Genomic DNA, 22,427 nt, shown 5'->3' on the forward strand with positions numbered 1-22,427 from the left:
AGCAGCATCCAATTCCACCGGCGCCTTGGAGGGATCAGTGGTGGGGGGAAGGTAGGAAATCATCTTCAGATGAAACAATTACCCATCAGCTGCGTGACAACCGCAGAACGTCACCGGGCAGATGCAGACGCACGCAGCTTAGAAGCAAACAGCAAAACACAAAGAAGCTTCTTCCAACCCTGCATCAAACCCAAAGCATGGTCACGAGTGGCAGTTCCACCTCCTGGCTTTGCATGGGCTGGGGCTGGGGTTTCCTTCTTCCCCTATGGCTTGCAGGGCAGTGTGCATCCTATGGGAATCCATCCATGCCTGCAGGAGGGCTGCGCTGTGCTCCTGACCTGCATACACCACCCAGCCCACAGTTCAGACAGGGATAACCACATCTCCTCCAGCACGCGTCTCACAGCAGGAGGGAAGGAGGCTACGAATGCCCCGAGATGCCTTTGAAGTGACAGAAACCTGCTTTATGCCCTTTATTTCCACTTATAAAACAAAGCCCTACAAGCCCCTAGCTAAATGTAGCCTTGCCTCCTTCAGTATGCACCAGAGGATCTCACGTCCCTCTCCCACTAAAGTATCCGGATCCAAACATCCACCCACACCATATATAACCTCTTTGCAGGCTGTAAAAATGGGAAGCTTTAATTGACACTATATTTCAAACTGTTGTGAAGCAAGGACATACTCCAGGCTCAGGCCTCTGGGGCATCTTTCCACAGTCCTGCCTTCCCTGCAAGCCGCTCCCATTGCTGTAGCTCTACTTTTTGAATGATTACTTACAAGGGGAGAAAAACCCCCAACTATTGAATGTACAGAGCCCGGTGCCTCACATATTCACATAAAGAGTTTTATTGCTCACACGGAGGGGCTCTCTTTCTTTTCTTCCTCCTTTTTGGCACTAAAGGGTCCTCTAAATAATGCTTTGCATTTCCATATCCCCATAAAAGCCACTACCAACCTTTCTATAAATGCAATCAGAGTGATGCTTTCTGCTCAGCACGGGCAGAGGCTGTCCCTAAACATGATGCTCTGGAGCAGCAGAAGGAAGAGGTTGTTTCAACCATCGCATGCCAAGAGAAGGGTTAGAGGCATCAGCCCATTTCTCAGTGGCAGGACGTCCCCATCCTTCCCCACCAACAAAGAGCAGGGATGCTTCTGCCAGGCTTCCCTGGATTTGGCCACCCCATGAAGGCTGAGCAGCTGTACAAGCCAGGCAGTAATTGCTAAGAGGGGGAGAGGAGCTGGGGGGGGACCCCATCAAATGAACAAAAGGAAGAAAATGAACCAAGGAAGAGAAATAAGGGCAACAGATGCAGGCTGGTCATTAACACTGCTGCTTGGAATATATCCCCCCAGCTTTTGCTGCCAGTTGGCTTCTGGTCCCAGTCCTTCCCCTTCCCTTTCCCATGCTGGGACTCCAGGGAGCTCAGGAGCTTCCTCCTCTAACCCCATTGCTTGCTGTAGAGGGGAAAGCTGGATGCATCTGATGGGGCTTCCCCCTTCACCCCTCCTTTTCCCAAGCTGGCGTTGGCTCCTGGCTCGCTGGAACTTGCTGGCATCTATTTAAAGTTCCCTTCAAAGACGAGTTTTCATCTGCTAGGAGAGGGATTTCTTTCAGCCTCTGCCTTTGTTTGGCTTTCCCTACAGAGGTGTTGGTACCTGCTCTGCTTGAGGATTTTTCCTTGGCTATTGAAACACCACATTTCAATAAGGAACTGAGAGGGCAGCCGCCCTTCTCCCGCATGGGAACAACTCCTGTGAATGCACCAGCCCTGCCCTCTCGGAGCCTGCCTGATCCTCACACAAAATACAACAGAGCAGCTCCAGGAAGCAGATATTTAAGTGCAAGGCAACATTTACGAATACAGTGCACACCAGCAGGTGCCACGTGAGAGGCTGGTTTAGGGCTGATTCTTCCCTGTGAGGGTGCTGAGGCGCTGGCACAGGGTGCCCAGAGAAGCTGTGGCTGCCCCATCCCTGGCAGTGTTCAAGGCCAGGTTGGACACAGGGGCTTGGAGCAAGCTGCTGTGGCAGGGGTTGGAGATGGATGAGCTTTAAGGTCCCTTCATGCTCAAACCAGTCTGGGATTCTATGGCCAAAGCTCCCAGCCTCAGGCAGGCCAAAGACATCAGCCCACACCAACCCCCATTCGCATCCAAGCAAAAGCAGGTTTAAACCCACCCAGGGCATCCCCAGAGAGAAGCAAGTCCCCTCTTCTCCACCAGCATAAGACTCCGGGTGCCAAATCCCTGCAATCACAGCCAGCCCCGTTTTCACTGGGTATCATTAAGGTTTCCCAGCCCAGCTTGGTTCTGTGATGCCTTTAAATGTTTTATAGTGTTTTGCTGCCAGTTGGGTGCTGCCTTGGGATTTGTTGCTATTCAAAAGGAAGGGAGAACTTTAAGAGCTTCTCTCTTCCCAGGCGAGGAACTCTGCCATCGCATAAAGTGATGAGATCTTAGTGAAAGTGATAGCCGCTGCAGAGTGTACTTGGCTGCTTCTGGGTGAGGAATTTGACTGTTTCTCATAACAAATATTAACAAAGTTCTTGCAGTTTGCAATTAGGTTTTACAGTTCCATCACAAAGCTCATTTTAATTCTTCTCCAGGCCGGTTCTACCAGTCCTCTCGCCACTTTCTCTTCAGCGAAGTCATTAAGTCGGGACTGGAGATCATCCCATTTCCCCCAGTTTCGAGGATATTAATCTGTTTTAGTGGTATTTCATTGTCATTTCCGTTCGAGTGTTCTCCCTATTTGCATAATTTGCATTGCCACCCCTTTCCCAGTGACAAGCACAGGCTCAGCTTTCCATGGTCGTTCCACACAGTCACATTGTATTCTGGTTTATCTTCTTTTTTCAAGGAGGTGCTGCCTTCCCTGGGCCAGGAGCAGGATGCTGAGGTCCTATCTCCATCACTCCCTTCCCAGATAATCTTCAACAAATACCAAAGCCAGTTGTGAAGTCCCAGCCCAAGGGATGAACCGGCCAGTGCCCATCTCAAAGGGACGCGAGTTAACAGCGGAGCAACCTCCTTTCCCCAGTGCAAAAAGGAGTTTCTGCTCTCCAGTGACTCAGAATAACAATCTGAAGACTTCAGAACACTTATATGCAGCTTGGACAACCCTTAAAGCTTTCTAGAAGCAGGTCAGGGTGTAGAAAGTCCCTTGTTTCATTATGGCTTTTTCACATCACTCCACTGATATTCAGTTCCTCCAACCTGAGATTACAAAGCAGACACTTGCCTCCTTCCCTTAAAGAAGGACCAAGCTTTGAAAGCCCATGTACCCGGAGACTGGGTTGCAATTTCCAGAGTCAGCAGCTTGGAAGCATCCTCAGGGATCAGAGCAGAGGCAGCTTCATGCACCAGGATGGAGGCATCAACCATCCGCACACAACACCCATGCCATAAGACACTTATGATCCCCATCACACCTAGTGAGGCAGACACTTCTCTGCATCACTTGGTGCAGAGAAGTGGGGTCAAACAAAGCAGTGGGGAGCTGGGGAGAGCACATGCTCTGTCACTGTTACAGTGCACGTAACAGCCTACAAATGCACATCACAGCCAAGAAGAAACCACTCTTAGCAGGGCTGAGCCCCGCTTCAAAACACTTGGTGAGTCCCTCACCACCACAGGGTGACGGTTTAAGCCCCTCTCCATCATCCCCTGCTGCTGCCATGCCTCTGCATCCCCTTCACCATCCACTCCCCAAAGCATTAATCCCGCCCCCAGACCTGTCCCCCATCCCAGCCCCAAAGTGGGGGCTATACAGGAGCTGGCCATGCCAGGACACCCTAGCAGCTACGGTGATGCACCAGCTCCATGTGGCACATTTCTGGCAGAGAAAAAGCGTCCCCACTGCGTGCCCCAAGCAGCGAGATGAGTGCAGGAGCTGAGGAATTGAAATGGACTGAATAATGGCTCCTGTCTGCTGGAAGAAAATGAAATTTGCCCTCGTGTTACCAAAAACTTGCACTCGACGCTCACTGCGCATTATAAAGAAAAGGTCAGTGAAACACAACAAACGCAAGGAGCCCGGCTGGAGAAAGCAGTAAGTAGTGACAGCAGCCCTCATCTAATTGTTCAAAGCATCTCTGCCTTGGCTCAAACCCTAGCAGTTTCCCTCCGCACTGCTGCAAGGGGCTGGGATGAGCAGCTTGGCTGCTGCAAGACAGGAGGATATCTGTTTGCTTGGGGTTTGACAGCGAGTTTGTGGGAAAGGAGGAACATCCATCCAACACAATTAGTAGTAGTTGTAGTAACGATAATAATAAGAAGATGCTACAGAGATTTTGGCCTCAGGCTCATTAATAAGATAATAATAGTAATAATAATAATAAAAGATTTAGATTTTGGCCTCAGGCTTGCAATAATAATAATAATAATAATAATAATAATAAAAAAAATATGGTAGAAGTAGTGTTAGGACAAGTGGTGATGGGTTTAAACCAAAACGGGAAGTTCAGGTTAGATCTAAGGAAGAAGTTCTTCTCTATGAGGGTGCTGAGGCGCTGGCACAGGGTGCCCAGAGAAGCTGTGGCTGCCCCATCCCTGGCAGTGTTCAAGGCCAGGTTGGACACAGGGGCTTGGAGCAAGCTGCTCTAGTGGAACGTGTCCCTGCCCATGGCAGGGGTTGGAACCGGATGACATTAAAGTCCTTTCCAACTCAAACCATTCCATGACTCAGATTTTGGCCTCGGGCTCACAGATGTGCTTTGCTCCTCTGGGAAGGGGGATCCCTGCAGCTGAACAGAACCAGGCCAATTCCCAAAGAAAGGGACCCCCGTGTCCCAGACACAGCCTATGGGGCAGCAGGGTCTGAGTCTCCTGAGGGTCTTACCATCCGCAATGAAGTGCTCAGGTACGTGAAGCGTCACCTTGACGGTGAGCGGGCAGGAGAGCTGGGAGCCACACACCACGGCCAGGATGCAGGAGCTCACCGCGATCAGGGTCAGCGCTGTCTTGTTGATGGGGGTCTTCATTGAACCTGGAAGGCAGACAGAGGGGTGGGTAAAGGCGAAGCTGTACCTGGGATGCAGGAGAGCTCCAGCCCAAGGAAAGGGGCTGAAAATGAAGACTCAGTAGCACTGGAAAGCTCAGGAGAGACCTCAGGGTCTCCAAACCCATCACATCGTGTTTGGCTGGGGTTTAACATCCATGTTGTTTCACTCACCGAGTTACATCTGTCTTAGGGACTATGTTTTCCTAGAGGAGGGAGAAAACCTGCCCAGAGCCCTGTATGGACCCTCTGCCTGGGAAGCCCTCCTAACCCTAACCACCATCAGCTACAGTTGGGTTGGACAGAGCAACCCCCAAACTCTGCAGAAATGGGAGTGAAATGGGGCAACGGAGTCATTGAGAGAGAGAAGAATCCCAACAGATTGGGATGCTCTTTTCTGGATGAGACACCTTCCATTGATGGAGGGAACCAGGAGAAACTGTCCCCAGGCCATCACTATGCCATCGACAGGTTTCCACTGCCCAAGAAGGGAGCAAGCCTGGAGTCTGCATCCTCGGGTACCACTGATTCCTCCCTGCTCAGCCTCTCCAGACATGGGGATACCCCACTGCGGCTTTGACTGAACCACATGCCCCATGGCCACTTAGTCCAACACCTCTCACGAGCACTCCACTCTGCTCAAGGCTAACAACAGACACCTCACAAAGAGCCAGTTCCCTTCTCCAGTGCTTGGGATGCCCATCAAAAACCACTTGAGGACTATGGCGATGCCAAGGAGAAGGCACAGCCCCACATTTAACCCCAACCACTGCACAGTCTATTACAATGCAGCTGAGATGACCAAGCTCCCAGCAGACCTGGCCACATCCCTGCTCAGGATTTCAGTGAGGACACTGATTTCTTGGAAGCCAATCCAGCCTCTCCTCCCTTGCTCCCTGGTGTTCTCCATCTCTTCAGCAAAGCGAGATTTAAAAAGCATCAATCTGAACATTGAATGGGAAATACAACCAGCAAGTTAGCACTTGCACACCCTGTAACGTGACCAAAGCCGCTATAGAGGTGCTGGTGCCATGGCAGACACCATGCTTGGCGCAATCTGTGTTTTCCAGTCAGAGCGTGACCCACCAAAGCATTCCCTGCTGTAGGATGGAGCCTGCACCGACCTGCTCCACCCAGCATCCTTAGGACAGGAGAAGTGGCTGTTCTGCCAGAAAATACCCCCCTCACTGCAATACAAGAAGTATGCAAATTCATTATTTATGAAGCATCTTTTACTGTCCTTGTGCATGCATCATCCAAACAGCTTTCCCACCCCTACTTCACAGCTTTATCGCCGACCTCCCGCGCCCTTCACCCTGAGATCCCTCTTTTTCTTTCCTTTCCAATCTTTATTTAAATCACCAGCATAAGTTAGCACCTCGTTGGGAAGCAAACTCATTGAGCAGACTGTGCCTGCCACAAACCCTGCTCTTGCTCGAAGCTGCTGCACAAATGCTAAAAGGGAAAAGAGGGGGGGAAAGGAAGAGAAAAAGCAAGGAAATAAGCCTCCACTGGGATAAGTGGACACAGCCAAGTGTATACTAGAGCAGAGAACACTGGAGTTCACCATTATAAATCACCTTTCAATCCAGGGTGTTAAAGCACTTTGCAAACATTAAATCACAAATCCTTTATGAGTTAGATGAGTATTATCCCCTCTTCACAAACAGCCTGAATCACAGGTATAATGGCAGCTTCCACCATCCCACAACCAGAATGGATCTGGAGGAATCAGGATCTGGGAGCTCCCATCCCCTGCAGTCCACGTGGCTGCTTCTTTCCCCATGAGTAAGAGGAGAGGGGCACAGGAGCTTGAAACAGTCAAAAGCTCATTACAGCTCAATGAGTTCGAGCTTGGGTGCCCAAGGGACAATGTGCTATAAAGTCACCCAAAAGTCAACCTTTCCCTCTCCCCTGCCTCCTGCACCCCACTTGTTTCCATCACCGTGCTAATTAGTGACCTCCAAAACTGCCCAACGTTGGCTTTGACTAACTGAACCAAAGCAATGGGTCTTGTGCTTGAGCAGAAATTGGATTTCCAGCTCAGCTCTTCACTGCTCAGGGCCAGTTTGCTGCCAGGTTGGAAGGAAGGCTGCTGGAAAAGCAGATCCTTCCTGTGTTTGTTAAAGAGAAGGACACGACTCCCATTTTCCATCCCATTGCCTGCTCTTCAGACCACCGATGCTCCAGCAGAAGCACTGCTGTGCTGTGTTTAAAAACCCATCTGGAGATAAACAGCTTCATGCTAGGCCTCTAAAACCACAAGCAAATACATTCTTAGCAAGCCACTGCTAACCAAACCAACCTCACCAGGGCTTCATGCTCCTGTCAGAGGTGAGACAAAATGATCCATCCCTTCCTTGGCCCAGGGAGGGGATCCAAACACAGCTCAGTAACTCAGGCAGCACTACATGAACCACTACACTGCAAATGAGAGCCTGCCTGGTTGAAGCCTGCTCTTCCCTCCTCTCCTTGTCACCTCTATGCTTCCAGGATGGATTTGCAAACCAAGGTCCACCAAACAAGCTGGCATCAACCTCCTTCACTAAAAAGAGGAAGCCTGGGGGAGAATACAAGACCTTTATGGACAGCTGATGTGACTCAGAAGCCCCCAGAGCCTCACCATCCAGTCTTTGTTTGGGTCTTCTGGGGTCCAAAAAGCCCAAGAGGAAGAAAGTGACCAGGCACGGATGAGACCAAACTCACTCCCTGTATTCCTCTGCTCTAATAAATCCTTCATCTATTGAGATGCTCTCTCCATGTTTTTAAGAAAGCATGTTTCTGTTGCATTTCAGATGGTTGCAACCAAGTAAGAGGGTGCCCAAGTTTGGGGGGGAAAGCAATGGTCAGAGGGGCTTGTGCCCGAGGAGCAGGCAAAGCAGCAGGCAGGACACATGAGGATGATGAAGGAGAAATCCCTGCTTTCCAACAGGCAGAAGTCACCTCTCCCCCCAGGGAGTGAGAGCAAAGGAGGAAGAAGGAGAAAGCAAAGCAAACTGCTCTGTTTCAGGGCAGAACCACACCTGAGATGCTCCCTGCTAGCCATCCAATTAACACCAGCTTCATTAGACTGGGAGACAGGAGGAGAGCCAGCACTGTGGTCAGAGGGGCTGCTGTCACCACCACTGCTCCCACCCAAGGATTTCTGCTCCTCCCTTTCAACACTGGAGCCAATGAGCCCAGCTCCATCCTCCCAGGGAAGACACGGGGCCCTCAGCAGCCAGCTCGGTGCTTGCAAAGCACCACATCCCTGTGAAGATTCTGCACCTACTGCACGATGCAGATAAATCCAAAGGCACCGGTGTAAACACTGCAAACAGCCCCTCCAAACGCACCTTGGAAATATCACCTCCTCCTGCAGTTAATTACTCTTTGCTTTGTACACCTTCCCTTGCTCACTTAAAGGACAAGGAGGAGGGGGAGAAGACACCCATCAAAACTCCGAGCTCGCTTCTTTTTAATGCTAAATTTAGGAAGGGGGGGGGGGAAGCTCTGTTTAGAACACGGATGGATTTACAAGCAACACAAACATCCCGTGCTCTGGGTAATGTGATGTTTCTAAATCAGGCTCATAAATACATGCTTGGGAGATGAGTCCACAAGAAAAAATGCACTTTAATTACCCCATCTTTATCAGCACACAACCCACGGTGTTAGCCATATGTGGGTGTTAAACGCCAAGTGCTTCGCAATCTTCCCCACCCCTCCGGAGATAACAGCAATAATAGGGAACGTTTCGCGGCTACTCGGATATTAAAATGTATTTCCACCACCCGAGGAAGACAGAGCAGGGGAACCGTGAGTGCCTGAACTGCTTAGCAACGCATGGAGCAGCTGCCCAGCTGCTGTGTCATGCCACATGCAGAATCACCTAGTGCGGGGTGAGCAGCACCCACAGCATCCCCACGGAGCAGCGAGCCCACCACAGCCCATCTCGCATCCCTGCATCCCTCCCGGTGTTGCTGGTATGTCACTGTACCAGGAGTGCTCCTAATGACCCCCTCTATGGTCCAGCTGAGCCTCATTAGGATGGTACAACAGCATTTCCAGGACACCCTCACACACAGAAACATCTCGAGGTGTTTCACAAGGGCATCGTGTGGAATCAAATCAGACGCCAATTAAAGGGAGCAGTGGTGTTGAAAGGTGGCTCTGGCCATGGAGCATCCCTGTGCTGGGATGTGCCAATCTCCCTTTCCTACCCCACACCCCTTTCACATCTTTTCCTCCAGCACACATGGGATGGGATACGATGGGACATCTTCCTTCCAGCCAGGTGCAGCTCTCTCATACCGTGGATCCCACCAAATCTTCATGGACCATTGTGCCCCAGAGACATTTCCCTCAGAAACAGGGTGTGAATGCAACGAACCCTCCAGACAACATCTGAGCAGTGGGATGAGAGCCCAAGCAGGCGTTTCATTGCACACCCTCTCTGCAATGACTGGCTTCAGCCTCTCCTTGAGCAGGCACCTCCTCCATCGCTGCCTTAGGCAAATCCCAAGTGGAGGTGCTCACATTTAAAGGCTGGATCTGGGTCAGGGCTTGGGCATGGGGCTGTCTCCAGTCTCATCCCCCTAGTCAGTAGGATGAGGACCAACTCAAAGTGATGGCTTTGCTCTTCCCAGGTCCAGGGGAGATTCACTTCCATGAGAGCAGAGAGGGTGCACAGCAGAAGGGACAGGGAGGAAAAGCAAGGAGGAAAGACGGCTGCGCTGCACAGCAGAAGGGTGAGATCAGACGCTTCTGGATTTGTAGAGGATTTGATCTTGCTAAGCACATGCTGAATCAGATTAATACTATTAACATTTATGAACTATGAATTAGTCAAGGCATCCTCCAGTACAGCACACGGAGGGTGCAGAAAAGGCAGCCCTGGGTGTGGGTTGGGGAGAGGATGATGCTGAGGGTGGCATGGCCACAATGGGAGGTCAGCATCGGGCTGCTGGACCCCATGGCAGGGTCAAGGCTTTGCCAGCTGATCTGTGGTGTACACCACAGCCAGCATTGGAGATAAAGAGCCCCAAGTGAGCTCCCGTGCTCCTCCAGCCTTCGCTCTTCACATGCTCCTGGAGTTCTAATGCCTCATGTATTGAATAAATATATTTACTTCCTAATTATACGGTTGCTGGTGGTGCTCCCGCTTTGCTTTAAAACAATGGGCCTGCAGTTCCGAGACATGCTGCCAGTAAATTTCAATCAGGAGGAGGAACAAGGAAGCGGAGGGAAAGGAAAAGCCCTGAAGACTGGGCAAGGAAGTGGGAAGGGAGGGTGGAAACAGAGATGAAGGTGGCACAGGCAGAAAGGCTGTGACCCGCCAGCCCCATCACCACCAGGGTCAGCATCTCCAGCCCCATCACCACGGGTGACAGTTCTCAGAGCTGCCCCAGCACAGCAAAGAGGGGAGAATCTGTGCAAACCCAGCTTGCTCTCCTGGCACCGTTACAGGTTTTTGCCATTTCTCTGCGCATGGACTATTAAAATCAATGAAGTCAGTTCTGCTTTCGTGTTCTCGGTGCTGAATCGCTTGAGATAAAATCGCATTAAAGAAACAGTTCCATATTTAAAGGCAGAGATTGTCAGCACTGGAATTTTCTTTCATGCAAATCAATGGAAACACTTCTGGAATTAAAGCCTGATCCTTTTTTTTTGTTTTAAACTCCAGATAAGTCCCAATTTTACAATATACAAACACAAAGGCAAATCTGAGTGGAAGGCTTCATTTTAAGGAGGAGGGAAAGCAATTTTCCATATAGTGTAATGAAAACATTATTCCTACAGGAGAAAAGAGGAAAGAAAGTAATCATTATCTATGAAATAGCTCATGTTGAGTCACAGCTCGGGGAGGATTGTGCTTGGCAAGCAAAGGGCTGGTCAGAGAGCTGAATTGATTTTGGAGACCTGGAGAGAGTAGGGATGGGGGCCAGGATGCCACAGAGGGCTCAGGACCTGGCAAGAGATGCCCCACCACACTGCCAGTACAGGCCCTGCCTGCCCTTCCATCACCACCCTGCAGGCAGAGCTGGGCTGCTGCCTGGGATCATGGAATTGCAGCCTGGTTTGTGTTGGAAGGGACCTTAAAGCTCATCCAGCTCCAACCCCTTCCACTAGAGCAGCTTGCTCCAAGCCCCTGTGTCCAACCTGGCCTTGAACACTGCCAGGGATGGGGCATTTACCCAGGAGGATGAGAGTAAGATTCTCTGCTCTGCACAGCTCCCCAGGCTTGGGCCACATCCCCTCCGTGCCTCAGTTTCCCCTACAGCCAAGCACCGCACAAGGAAAAGCTTCAGTGTGCCACAACACCCACCCTCCTCTTCCTTCTCCTCCCACTCCTCCTCCTCCTCCTCCAACCAGAGACACATCCACAGCATCACGGGCGCACCGAGCATCAGCACCGAAACGCATCTTCCTTTCCCACGCGGAGCCGACCCTCCTCCTGCCCGCATCCAGCGGGCTCATGTTCCGCTTCCTGGGAAACAAGAGGCTCGTTGCCATGCGGAGGGCGGCAGCAGAGCGATTAGTGAAATTTGTTACCCACATGCTCCCAACAAAATTAAATTAAAAGCCCTGCTTTGCTGTCGAGATAAGGGCCGAGCCCCTGAGATAATTCTTTTCGCTCTCAAACACTCAATTACTCGCTGAGGCTGGATCAGATACAATCAGGGAAATAAATAAATAAACAGGGAGAGCCACACTGCCTCCAGGAGCAGATGTAAGAGCCGTTATCTCCAGCACAGTCCCGGGAAGTTAAAGAGCCTGCAGCTCCTGCGGCATCGCAACTGCTTTAACCACGGACCCCTCCGCGCCTCTGCTGATGCTTTGCAAACAGCTTCCTGCAGTATCCCTTCTTCCTCAGCACTTCTGCTTCCCCATATCTACAACCCCCAAGAGCTTACAGGGCCGAAGATGCTGTTGGAGTAACCCCAGCGCAGCCTCTCTGCACAGATGGAGTCAGACAGGGATGGAGAAGGGCTCCAAGTGGGTTTTAAGTGCTGACGCGGTGCCTGCTTGCTCTGCGAGCAAAATAAGCCCTCATGCAAAAGCACAATGTTTGTTTGCTCGCTGGAAAAACAGCGTCCACAATGGAGAGATGAGAAACGCTGGATATTAAGAGCATTCCTCATCAGCACCACCAGCCCAGGGCATCCCAGCCGTTTGGGCATGGGTGCAGCCTGGGTAGGACATAAGCTGGTGCTCTGAGAGGGAAAGATGAGACTTGAGCCATGAAGGTACCAGCACTGACCTGTCCATCTATTCCTACCCTGAGCAGCCTTGTCCCCCCTTCCCAAGGAACCCTGTCCTGCTTCAGAGCACTGCGGGTGCCAGCAGAGAGGGAACAAGGCTCCCTGAGCACACACAGGCAGCACAAAGCAAGGAGAGACCCGTTACTCCCTCTTCCTACCGTAAGCAACCCAACACGTTTATCACCTTTCATCTCCCCTTTGATTCCCAGCAGCACCTCCCGCAGTTTGAAGGCTGCCAGCCTGGCAAACTGAACCCAGTGCACATGGAATCACAGGGGTGATTCCCTGAGGAGCACAGCACAGCACACACTACCCACAGCATTCACCCAGCCCCACTGAGCACTGGCAGAGCACCGAGAGCGGTACCCATATTTCATCCCGCATTTCGTTTAGTTCCCCATGAAATACTAAGTGTTTTCTGCCTCTGGAGACAGGAGAGGATCAAAGCGAAGCTTCCTCATATGTAACAGACTCCGAATACCTAATATTCCCTTCTAAAAGGACTTGTTTTAAACACCAAACACAGAGGCAGATCAAAGCTCAGCTTCTCGTTTCTCTAACAGCCCTCAGACGACTTCACCAGCCAGCAACATGCGTGCGCACACGTTCTGCTGACACCGATCCAAGGGACGCAATTGGGCACTGCTAATCTGTCTTAGCCATCACCATGTGCTATGGAAACATCAGGGTGCCTTGTTCATGGATTCCTCAGCATCCCAAAAGCAGCATCCCTCCCTTCTCTGGGCTGCTGGGGAGCACACCTGGAGTGCGATGGGAAGATACCACTTGAACAAAAGCAACGTGTGAAAACAGGGTGGGATATTTCCCCTCATCTCTTTTAAGAAGCTTCAATAGAGATGATGCTGAGAGGGGCGAAGGGATCCCAGACCTGGGTGTGGAGGAGCAGGCTTGGGATAGCTGACTCAGGCTGAAGCAGATCCAGAGCCTGTTGAAGAGCAGCAGTCAGGTGAGGATGCTCAATGAGAACCCAGCTGGGTCTCTGCACTGGGGTACCCTCCAGCACATCTCAACCATCACAGCATTGCCATCACTTTGCACTTGCATTCAGTGCTCTATTTTGCATCCAGATTTTCAGGTATTTATACCCGATGGGAAGAATGAGCTCAGCCCCAGCTCCAGAGACCCAAGTAGGTCCCAGGGGCTCAGACAAAGCCTGGCTACAGAAAGAGCCAGAGGCACTCTGGGTCTCCAAGACAAACAGGGTCAGGATGATCAACACCTTGCAGGGTCTCCATATGACACCAGCACTTTCCCTGCCTCAGTTTCCCCTAACCCAGGAAGCTGCCCAGCCCTGCAGACCCAATGTAATGCTGATTTACTCTTCATTTAGCCCTTTACGATCTTCTAGAAGGGGCTTTAAAATAGCAGGAACATTTCTGCCTTACAGATCAGCAGCTCCAGGGCTTGAGAGAGCAGGCGGAGGTGGGGGAAGCTTGTTCACACTTCCCCTCTCCCACCAGCGAGCCAAGGGGCTCATTAGACAACCCGAGTCCTCAACAAGGTGGCAGCAGCCCCCACCACTGCAGGGAGCCCAGTACCACCTTGGAGTTATGATCCATCCCCATCTTCCTCTCTATTTGAACAGCCATCGAGCAGGCACTGCATGTGATCCAGGAAGCTCAAGGCTGCAAAGTCAGACGTGGAGCTGAATATATTTTGCTGGGCAAGAGGCAATCACCACCCTGGACCAAGGGGGATGGAGCAGGAGCAATGCACAGTGTAAGCAAGGCTTGTGCATGGGGCTCTGCCTCCCTGGTTTGGGGGTTCTTTCTGCTACTACTAGTAGTTTCCTCTTAAACTCAGAACGATGACTGAACACACTGCATGCTGCTCAGGAGAAGAGGAGCCAAGTATCAAAAGTTGGTATGGCCCATGATGAGCAGCTGGGGATGTGCATTAGCATCTCTACAATGCTGCCACATTCTCAGAGAGACTTTAGGGCTAGTGGAAGCTGCAATGACTGACAGCCCTGGAGATACTACAGCCACATGTGAGGAGGTTCCCATGCTTCCCGATTCTCCCAGGGGAGCAGGAAAGGGGAAAGCCTCACAGCAAGCAGAGCCCCAGAGCACACAAACCTGTTGAAAACAGAAAAATCCCAGTTCTGGAAAATCATAGAATCAGAATAGTCAGGGTTGGAAAGGACCTTAAGATCATCCAGTTCCAACTCCCCTGCCATGGGCAGGGACACCTCACACTAAACCATGCCACCCAAAGCTCGATCCAGCCTGGCCTTGAACACCACCAGGGATGGAGCATTCACAACTTCCCTGGGCAACCCATTCCAGTGCCTCACCACCCAAACAGGAAAGAACTTCTCCCTTAGATCCAACCTAAACTTCCCCTGTTTAAGTTTTAACCCGTTACCCCTTGTCCTATCACTACAGTCCCTAATGAAGAGTCCCTCCCCAGCATCCCTATAGCCCCCCTTCAGATACTGGAAGGCTGCTATGAGGTCTAAAATCTCATGGGGTCAGTATGAGGATCTGCAGGTAAGAGCAAACCAGCCATCCTTAGCTGAGGACCCTCCGGCCTTCAAGCCTGGAGCTCTGTGTGGCCTGACAGCCTCTCTCAGGACTTGTTCCACTTGGAAAAGTAGGACATCAAGTCCAAATTCCAGCTCCTTTGGGACTGCATGCCAGCCTTGCCATCAGCACTGCCATCCAAGTGAAGGACACACTGATCCATCACAACACAGAGGATGGAGAGCTGGTGTGGGCATGGTCTGTGGTGAAGCAAAGGGATGGAGATGGGTACGACCAGAGAACCTCTTGAAATGATCCAGCTCCCCAGGGACACTGGTGAGCAGCATTGCCTCTCCCTGCTCAAATCCCAGGGATGGGGCTGAGCCCAACAGCAGAGAAAGACCAAGGCTCCACAGGAAAATCTTGTCCATGTTATTCCTTCTGTTCCCACCTCCAGCTTCTTTGGAGACTTGCCACAGACAGGGAAACATCAGTGTGAGGGGATCCCACAGACCCAGCAGCTGGGAAGGTGCATGGTGGGGTGTGCTAAGACCGCAGGTGATGCCTCAGCCATCCCTGCCTCTGTGCCCAGACTGAGCAGATTTCTCCTTCCATGTATTCCAGCACTGAAGAAGTATTAAGGGGTTCTGAGCTACCAGAACAAGCTCTCAATTTACTGAATGCCCCTCTAATATACCTTGGCAAAGCACTATGAAACCTGCAGTCAGGGGACAAACAGAGCCCATGACCCACTAACCAGCTCACCTACAGTGCCACCCTAACTGGAAACTTCCCTGGGATCAATGCCTTGCCAGCATCAGTAATTGGGCTCAATCCTGAAAAACCTAATCGGAGGAGAGAAACCCCAAGGAATCTCTCTCCTTGGACCCGATAACTATCTCACAGCACCTGCAATGACACGCAACCGTGGCAAAATCGATCTGAAACATCATTGTCAGAATTAACTGTATCTGACGACGCATCCCTCTCCATTTAAGTTACATCTCATCCAATTATGGATCTTTGCTGAACTTGTAATTATGAGTTTGGTACTGTGACTTCCCACTAAGCTATTGCTTTCCTTCCACAAGGGAGAGAAGAGTCAATGAAAGGATAATAGAAAATTCCTTTCAAGGACGTAGTGATGGCAAAATTTAGCTAGACAGGAGGGGAAATACAATGGGGACTCGATGCAAGACGATTCCCTCTGTTAGCCCCCACTGAACATGAACAAACCAGGTTCGCCCAGCACCAGTCAAACACGAAGGCAGATCTAACAGCCAGCTCCGTGCAGCCATGCAAGGCAGCTCTTCCCCCCCCACAACTCCCTTCAAACCCAGCCATCAAAGCTGCCCAGGTGAACAACAGCTTATTCAAGGGGAAAAAAAGGAATGCTTCCCATTTATCTACTCCTTTCTATTTGCCCTACCAGAAAGCTTAAACAAACAACCCAAAGCCACCGTGTATGTCAATAAGAATATCTTTGTACCCGGCATCCAGCACGAGTGTGTGTTTCCAGAGACTGTCAGAGCACTTGACCTCACAGGGAATGGAGTCAAGGCAGTGTGAAAGCAAAGATTTATCTGCTTTCCATTAAAACACAGTTTTCCACACCGTGCTCATGCTCCATCTCTCCCTTCCCTAGTGGCAGCTGAAAACACCCTCAAACTTCAGGGGCTTTTCCAAAGCATTCAAGGACTTTACAGTAGAATAACTCACTGATAAAACTGCTTCAGCACTGGGAATTTCTCCCCTGCACCAGTGACCTTCCAGGACCATTTCTTTTGTCCCTCTTTGCAACGCAAACCAATTTTCTCCTCCTCTTGCACATCATTTCCCCCTTACTGCAGCTCTGTTTGTTCTGCGACAGGTAACTTTAACTCGGGAATTCTCTCTGCTTTTCATCAAAGGCTCATTTGAAACTCGGTGAGAACGTCTCCTGGTTCTAAACCCCATGGCAGAGCACTAACACAACTGAATAGCCTGCCTTCCAGCAGGAATAAACGCAACGCACCCCTGCGCACGTGTGCTTATTCCCATGTGCAATCAAGCTGATCGGAGGTGTTGAGGTAATTTCACATTCAAATAAACACATTGAGAGCATTTATCAGAATGCCTCATCATTGAAACAAATGGGGCCGTGTTGCTGCAGCAGGCACAGGCATCTCTCTGACGTGCTGAGCTCTGCCTGCCTTAACACAGAAAACAAACGGAGGGAGCAAACCCACTGTGCAGTTCTTAAATTGCTTCCCAACATCGTTGTTTCCTCACAGGGGTTTGTCAAATGCAGCTGCAAATCTTGCTCCATCCTCCACCAAAGAGCTTGGACTGAGGGTCCCGAACAAAAGGGCTCCGGTGTGATGTGACCAGAGGAAACAGGTTGGATGGGGTTTGGAGCAACCTGCTCTCATGCAATGCATCTCTGCCAGTGGCAGGGGTTGGAACTGGATGAGCTTTAAGGTCCCTTTCAACCCAAACCAGTCTGGGGTTCTGTGATTCTGCGAAATGCAGACACTAATGTCAATGTGAGGATGGGGCTTGTTTCTCACAATAAAGCCTGAAGGGACTCCTGTCTACAAATCCCTGTCCCAACCCTCGTTTTGGTTATGCTCCTTTTAATTGCCTTTGTGTGCAGAGGAAGGTGGGAAACACAGGGCAGAAAACAGGAGTTTGGAGCAAGGAATTGCCAATGCCTATCCCTGAGAGCTGCACTGGCACCAGGACAGTGACTGACACAGTCACCATCCACCAGTGCAGCTTCGGGCAAGTGCCAGGGCATGTGTAATGTAACTGATAGTAGAAACAATCAAAGAAACCCAGAACCTCAGCAACATCACCAGGAAATGCTGTTTATGGCTCATGCATGGTGCTGCATCACACGAAGAGCACATCTTGGGATGTCCTTACCTCTACAGACTGGTATTGTGGTCTTTACCTAGATTCATAGAATCACTGAATCATAGAATCATGAAATCAACCAGGTTGGAAAAGCCCTTTAAGCTCATCCAATCCAACCCTTACCCCAGCACTGCCGAGGCCACCACTAACCCATGGCACTGAGGCCTCGTCTCCACACTGTGTGAACACTTGCAGGGACGGTGACTGCAGCCCTGCCCTGGGCAGCCTGTTCCAATGCCTGAGCACCCTCTGGGCAAGGAATTGTTCCTCAGCTCCATCTAAACCTGCCCTGGGGCAGCTTGAGGCCGTTTCCTCTTGTCCCATCCCTTGTTCCTTGGGAGCAGAGCCCAGCCCCTCCTGGCTCCATTCTCCTGCCAGGCAGTTGTAGGCAGCGATCAGGTCGTCCCCCCCCCCAAGCCTTCTCCAGACTGTTCACACAGTATCAGACAGCATCACCACTGCACAACCACTTTTGTCCTCTTACACCAACATATCTCACCAGTGCCTATGTCATTCTGTACCTTTGCTTCGCCTCCGGCTCCGGTACTGCTCGGTGTAGAAGGTTAGCTGGGTTTCATCGTCTGCTTCTGAGCCAGAGTTTCCTTTGGCACGTCCAAACCCAATCCCACCTGCAAGCAAAGAAACAGCTCTGTCAGCTGGGATGCACAGCAGCAGGGAAGAGCTGGGAGCATCTCGGCAGAGCTGCTGGGTTTGGCCATTATCCGGTGCTCTCAGCCCGGGAGCTCTGCTTGGGATCACCAGAAGTGACCAGGGGCTTTTGTCACTTGTGATGTCACTGCTTCCTTACCAAGGACCAAGACACCGCGGTGCCATTTGTGATGTGAACATAAGATGCTGTCTACCCCAGGCACGCATTGCAATGCATTGACAAAGAAAACCTCTGAATGTAGAAGCTGTTCTCTCCAACGATACCCACATGGTCAAGAACTGTGAATTTTAGGAGTTTGCTTCAAAGCAAACCCAGCAGAGAAGTGGTACAGGGGGAATACAGCACTCAGATCCCCTCTGCATGGCGAGGGTCCCTTTCCACCCCTAGCACCCACATTAGCCCATCAGTTCCACCAGCTTGCCCTGATGGCCAGCAGATGTACCCCTGCCATAACAAGAAGCAGGGTTGTGCCATGGTTCACTTGGCATCTCCCTCCTGGAGCTGGAGATGATGTGGGATGCTGGAGAACCCTGGCTCGCTTCAGCTACAGGACCCACCAAGGAGTGCTAAAGACACTTAAAAAGCGATACAGACTCTAACTGGCAGAAGTCCTTCAATCCTTGCAGAGTTTAAAGCAAAGAGGCCTCTGGGGGTTGACAGTGGTCCTTTAAACTGCCATTAAAATATTTTACTGGTTTTAAAAAATCCTTTATTCTAGGCAGAAGCACAATTTCCCCACTTCTTGGCAGGAGAACAGAAAATGAGCAGCGCCTTCTGCCCTCTCAAATCCTTAATCACCACAATGAGAGGTGGCTGGCAGGAGCCAGAGGGACACCGGGAGCTCGGCACGTGGCTCCTGCCCCATCCATGCCCCGACCTGGCTGTGCGGGGACCTCAAAGTAGGTCATAACCAGGGGGCTGGGAAGAGGCTCCACCAGCTCCTTCCCACCTGAAAGCAGCAGGAATAATCAGTGCTTGCACACAGCAGCTTGAACATGGATCTGGGGGGTTTGCAGACTCACACCTCAAACAATAACCCACCATCAGCCCCTCTTCAGACCCCCTTAATGGCAAGCATCCAATGCCATGGTACACCCGCACCCAGGGACTGGGGTTTTGAAGGACACAGCAGAGTGGTAAAACCAATCAGGCTTCACATCAGCGAGGAAAATCTTAATTAACCTGGGCTTCTAATGCAGGCCCTTGGGCAACCAGCCAGGGCTGCAGCTCTGCTGCACCTCCCCTTCTCCCCCCCGCCCCTGGGCTCTTCTGCTTCTGGCATTGCCCAGGGCTGGGAGACAGACAGCAGCTATGGAAGGGTTTTCCTCCTGGAGCTTGGCCCAGGAGAAGGATGTGGGCACTGCCTATGCAGGCAGGACATGGTACATCCCTCTGCCACCTACCCACGAGCCAGACCTGGTCCCTTTAGTGCAGGCAGATGGCTGGGGTTGGACAGAAGCAGTGACCTCAGGTGCTTGTTCTGCTCTCGCAGCCCACCGAGGTGACCAAGCAGCCGGTGCAGGCAGCAGCCCCCCCTGGCCCCTCCACGTTTATTTGCCGGCTGCGTCTCGGTGATGGATGGAGCTGACATGTTAAATTACTCAGGCTGGATGTCTTCAGAGAGCTTGTGACAGCAATATTGCATTTTCTGATTACCCAGCACTGCGCAGGACGTATAAATACAGGAGAGCTGGGACACCCGGTACAGGTCCCCAGCCCACAGTGGAAACATCTCTTCTGACCCAACACGCAGTGGCAGAGGTCAGCCTGGAAACATGAGCCCAGGGCAGAGAAGAGGCTGCAAGGGGATGTGCTTTTACCCCTTTTTGCTATCAAAGATGCTAGAACACATCTTGCTGATAGTTCTTGAGAGGGCAGAGCTCAGTTGAGGCAGCCTATAGGATGCAGGAGCACTGATCCTGCCATGAACCTGACTTCATGTTTAACTGTCTCCAAAATGCAGCTGAAACATCTTTGATATGCTCACGCTTGGAGCAATACCTCCTGCAGCAGCTCCAGTCATTGGCCTGGCTGCTCCCTGGGACATGGGGCCAAGGGTGCTCACAACAGAGCTGAGGATGCTCACGATGGGGATGAGGATGCTTGCAGCAGAGAGCACCCACATGCAGCTGCCAATGGGGATGAACAGGAAGAGCATCCCTCAAAGCCAAGCAGCCCTGCCCTGTCAGCACTCCTTTTTTCTTTAAAAAGGGAGAAAACAAGCAAGTAATAGAAAACAGACCCTAATCACCTTGATTGCAAAGAGATGCTTAAAAGAGGCCACAAAAACAGCAACTTGGCAGGGCTGGGTATCCATAACACACAAGCAGCTCTGTGCAGTGGCTACCCCAAGGAGTTACATCCCCTTTGCACCCAGTTTACTGCTGCTATTTAGATTTGAGGAAAAGCAAATCTCCCCCTCCTTGCTCTCATCCCCGCCTCCTGCCCCACCACCTTAGGGACCTGCTGTGGGTGAGGAGGGGGAGCTCAAGGAAGATGCTCTCATTTCTAATCCTGTTTGCAGATTTACAAGCTCGTTAATCCGCTCAAGTAGCTCACAGCTCAGCGCCGGGGCAGGATGCTCCTTCTGAGCATGCATTAATTTAGTGGGGAGCAAGGAGGGTGCCAAGGCAAACACCTCTCTCATGGTGTAATTAAAGATGGTAGAGTTAATGCCAAATGGGGGCATAAAACTCGGGCACTGGAGGCTCTGCTGTCCCCAAAGACTTGTTGTTAGCTAAAGCTACTTGTACTTCCTTTTCTTTTAAAGGTGCATTTTTGTCATTAGGAAGAAAAAGCAAACTTGACATTTTAAATCCCTTCCCCAAAGCCAGGAGGTTAACAGGGAAACAACCGTGGATGCAAAACAAATCAAACCCAAGGTAAAATAAAGAAGGAAGTAACAGCAGCTATTTGGATAACTCCTGTCTGAAGCCAGGTTGACCTCAGATGCTTAATCCCTCCGAGCTGACTGTTAAAAGAAGTGGGAGCTTGTATTTGTCCCGTGGTGACACATCCGTCCATGCTTCTGCCCTGCCATCACAGCCTCGGTCGCAATGGAAAAGGGTTTTCTGCACCCTTTCCACCTGGAAAAGGCCAAATCCTGCACACACACAACACTAAAGACTCACAACCTCCTGTCTGACTGTGTTCACCTCCACACTCGCTTGCCCCATGCTATTCAGTCTCTGTTGTGTTCAAGAAGCCCCTCTGCTCCCAGGCTTCCCAGTAAAGACCAGATCAGGGTCCTCTCCCCACCTAGGTGCAGAGCTATACAATTAGTTAAAAGGAGAAGATAAAGGAAACAAGCCCTTTAAAATGAAATGCTCTGCTCTGGTTTGTCACCGCAGCAGGGTGTGCATGCACACGTACCGGCTTCAGCTGCTGAGGACTCTCTCCACATTGATCTCCCCTTTTCCTTCTGCCTCTGCCCATAGAACTGCACCAGGGTGGGTGATGCAACAATCAGGTGGTGGCCCCACGCCTTCCACTAAGGAAAAGTGGGATCACACTGATCCCCAAGGACAGGCTTTGCACAGCTGTGAAGGGGTTTATTCTCACCGAGGAGCTGGCCATGATGCTTTGGTGAGGTGAAAGCTCCTGGTTGAACCCCAAATAAACCTCATCAGCAAAACACGATGCTCCACAGGCACCAGGACAGAGGGATGGGGTGAGGCAGGAGGTATTGTCCTGGCACAAACATGGACCAGGGGTGAGCCCAGCCAAGCCGTGATTCCCCTCCCTAGTGTGACTTTGGGTGACTTATGGCACAGCCACGATCTCTAAACCACAAGAAGCTGCAGCCCTGATGAACAGCGCATCCTGCCTCCAGCACCAGGATCTATTAATGGCTTATTTCTGCTCAAAGCCAGGGTGCTTTTAAAGGCCTACCCCAGGAGAGGGCACCAGACCCCCTCTCTGCAAACCGGCCTCCCCCAAGGCCACCTCCCAGCACTGCACCCCGACATCCCACCAGCTCTTGGGATGGGCACGCAGGGTGGTCCAGCCAAACCCGCATCCTCCATCCCTGCACCACTCCCTGCCCCACAATCACTTCCCAGTGTAAGCCCCGCTCCAATGCAGCCGGGTTGGGATGCTCCAGGTACGAGCCTGGCTGCATTTTGGGAA

The 22,427-nt window shown here is 51.3% G+C and overlaps 1 protein-coding gene across 3 annotated transcripts in view; it reads right to left on the minus strand.

Moving 5' to 3' along the window:
* Positions 1-22,427, minus strand: part of ASTN2 (astrotactin 2) — a 330,328-nt gene that overhangs the window by 204,681 nt on the left and 103,220 nt on the right. For all 3 annotated transcript variants that reach the window (XM_057405885.1, XM_057405886.1, XM_057405887.1), the window contains 2 exons: positions 18,151-18,258; positions 4,843-4,989 (listed from right to left, as the gene is read on the minus strand). In XM_057405885.1, coding sequence (XP_057261868.1) covers positions 4,843-4,989; positions 18,151-18,258 — 255 coding nt within the window. The remainder of the gene's footprint in view (positions 1-4,842; positions 4,990-18,150; positions 18,259-22,427) is intronic.

This window comes from Pezoporus wallicus, unplaced genomic scaffold (assembly GCF_028554395.1).
Source record: "Pezoporus wallicus isolate ANWC-B61680 ecotype Strahan unplaced genomic scaffold, APGP_CSIRO_Pwel_v1 contig_4684, whole genome shotgun sequence".
In the NCBI taxonomy this organism is placed as follows: Eukaryota; Metazoa; Chordata; class Aves; order Psittaciformes; family Psittacidae; genus Pezoporus; species Pezoporus wallicus.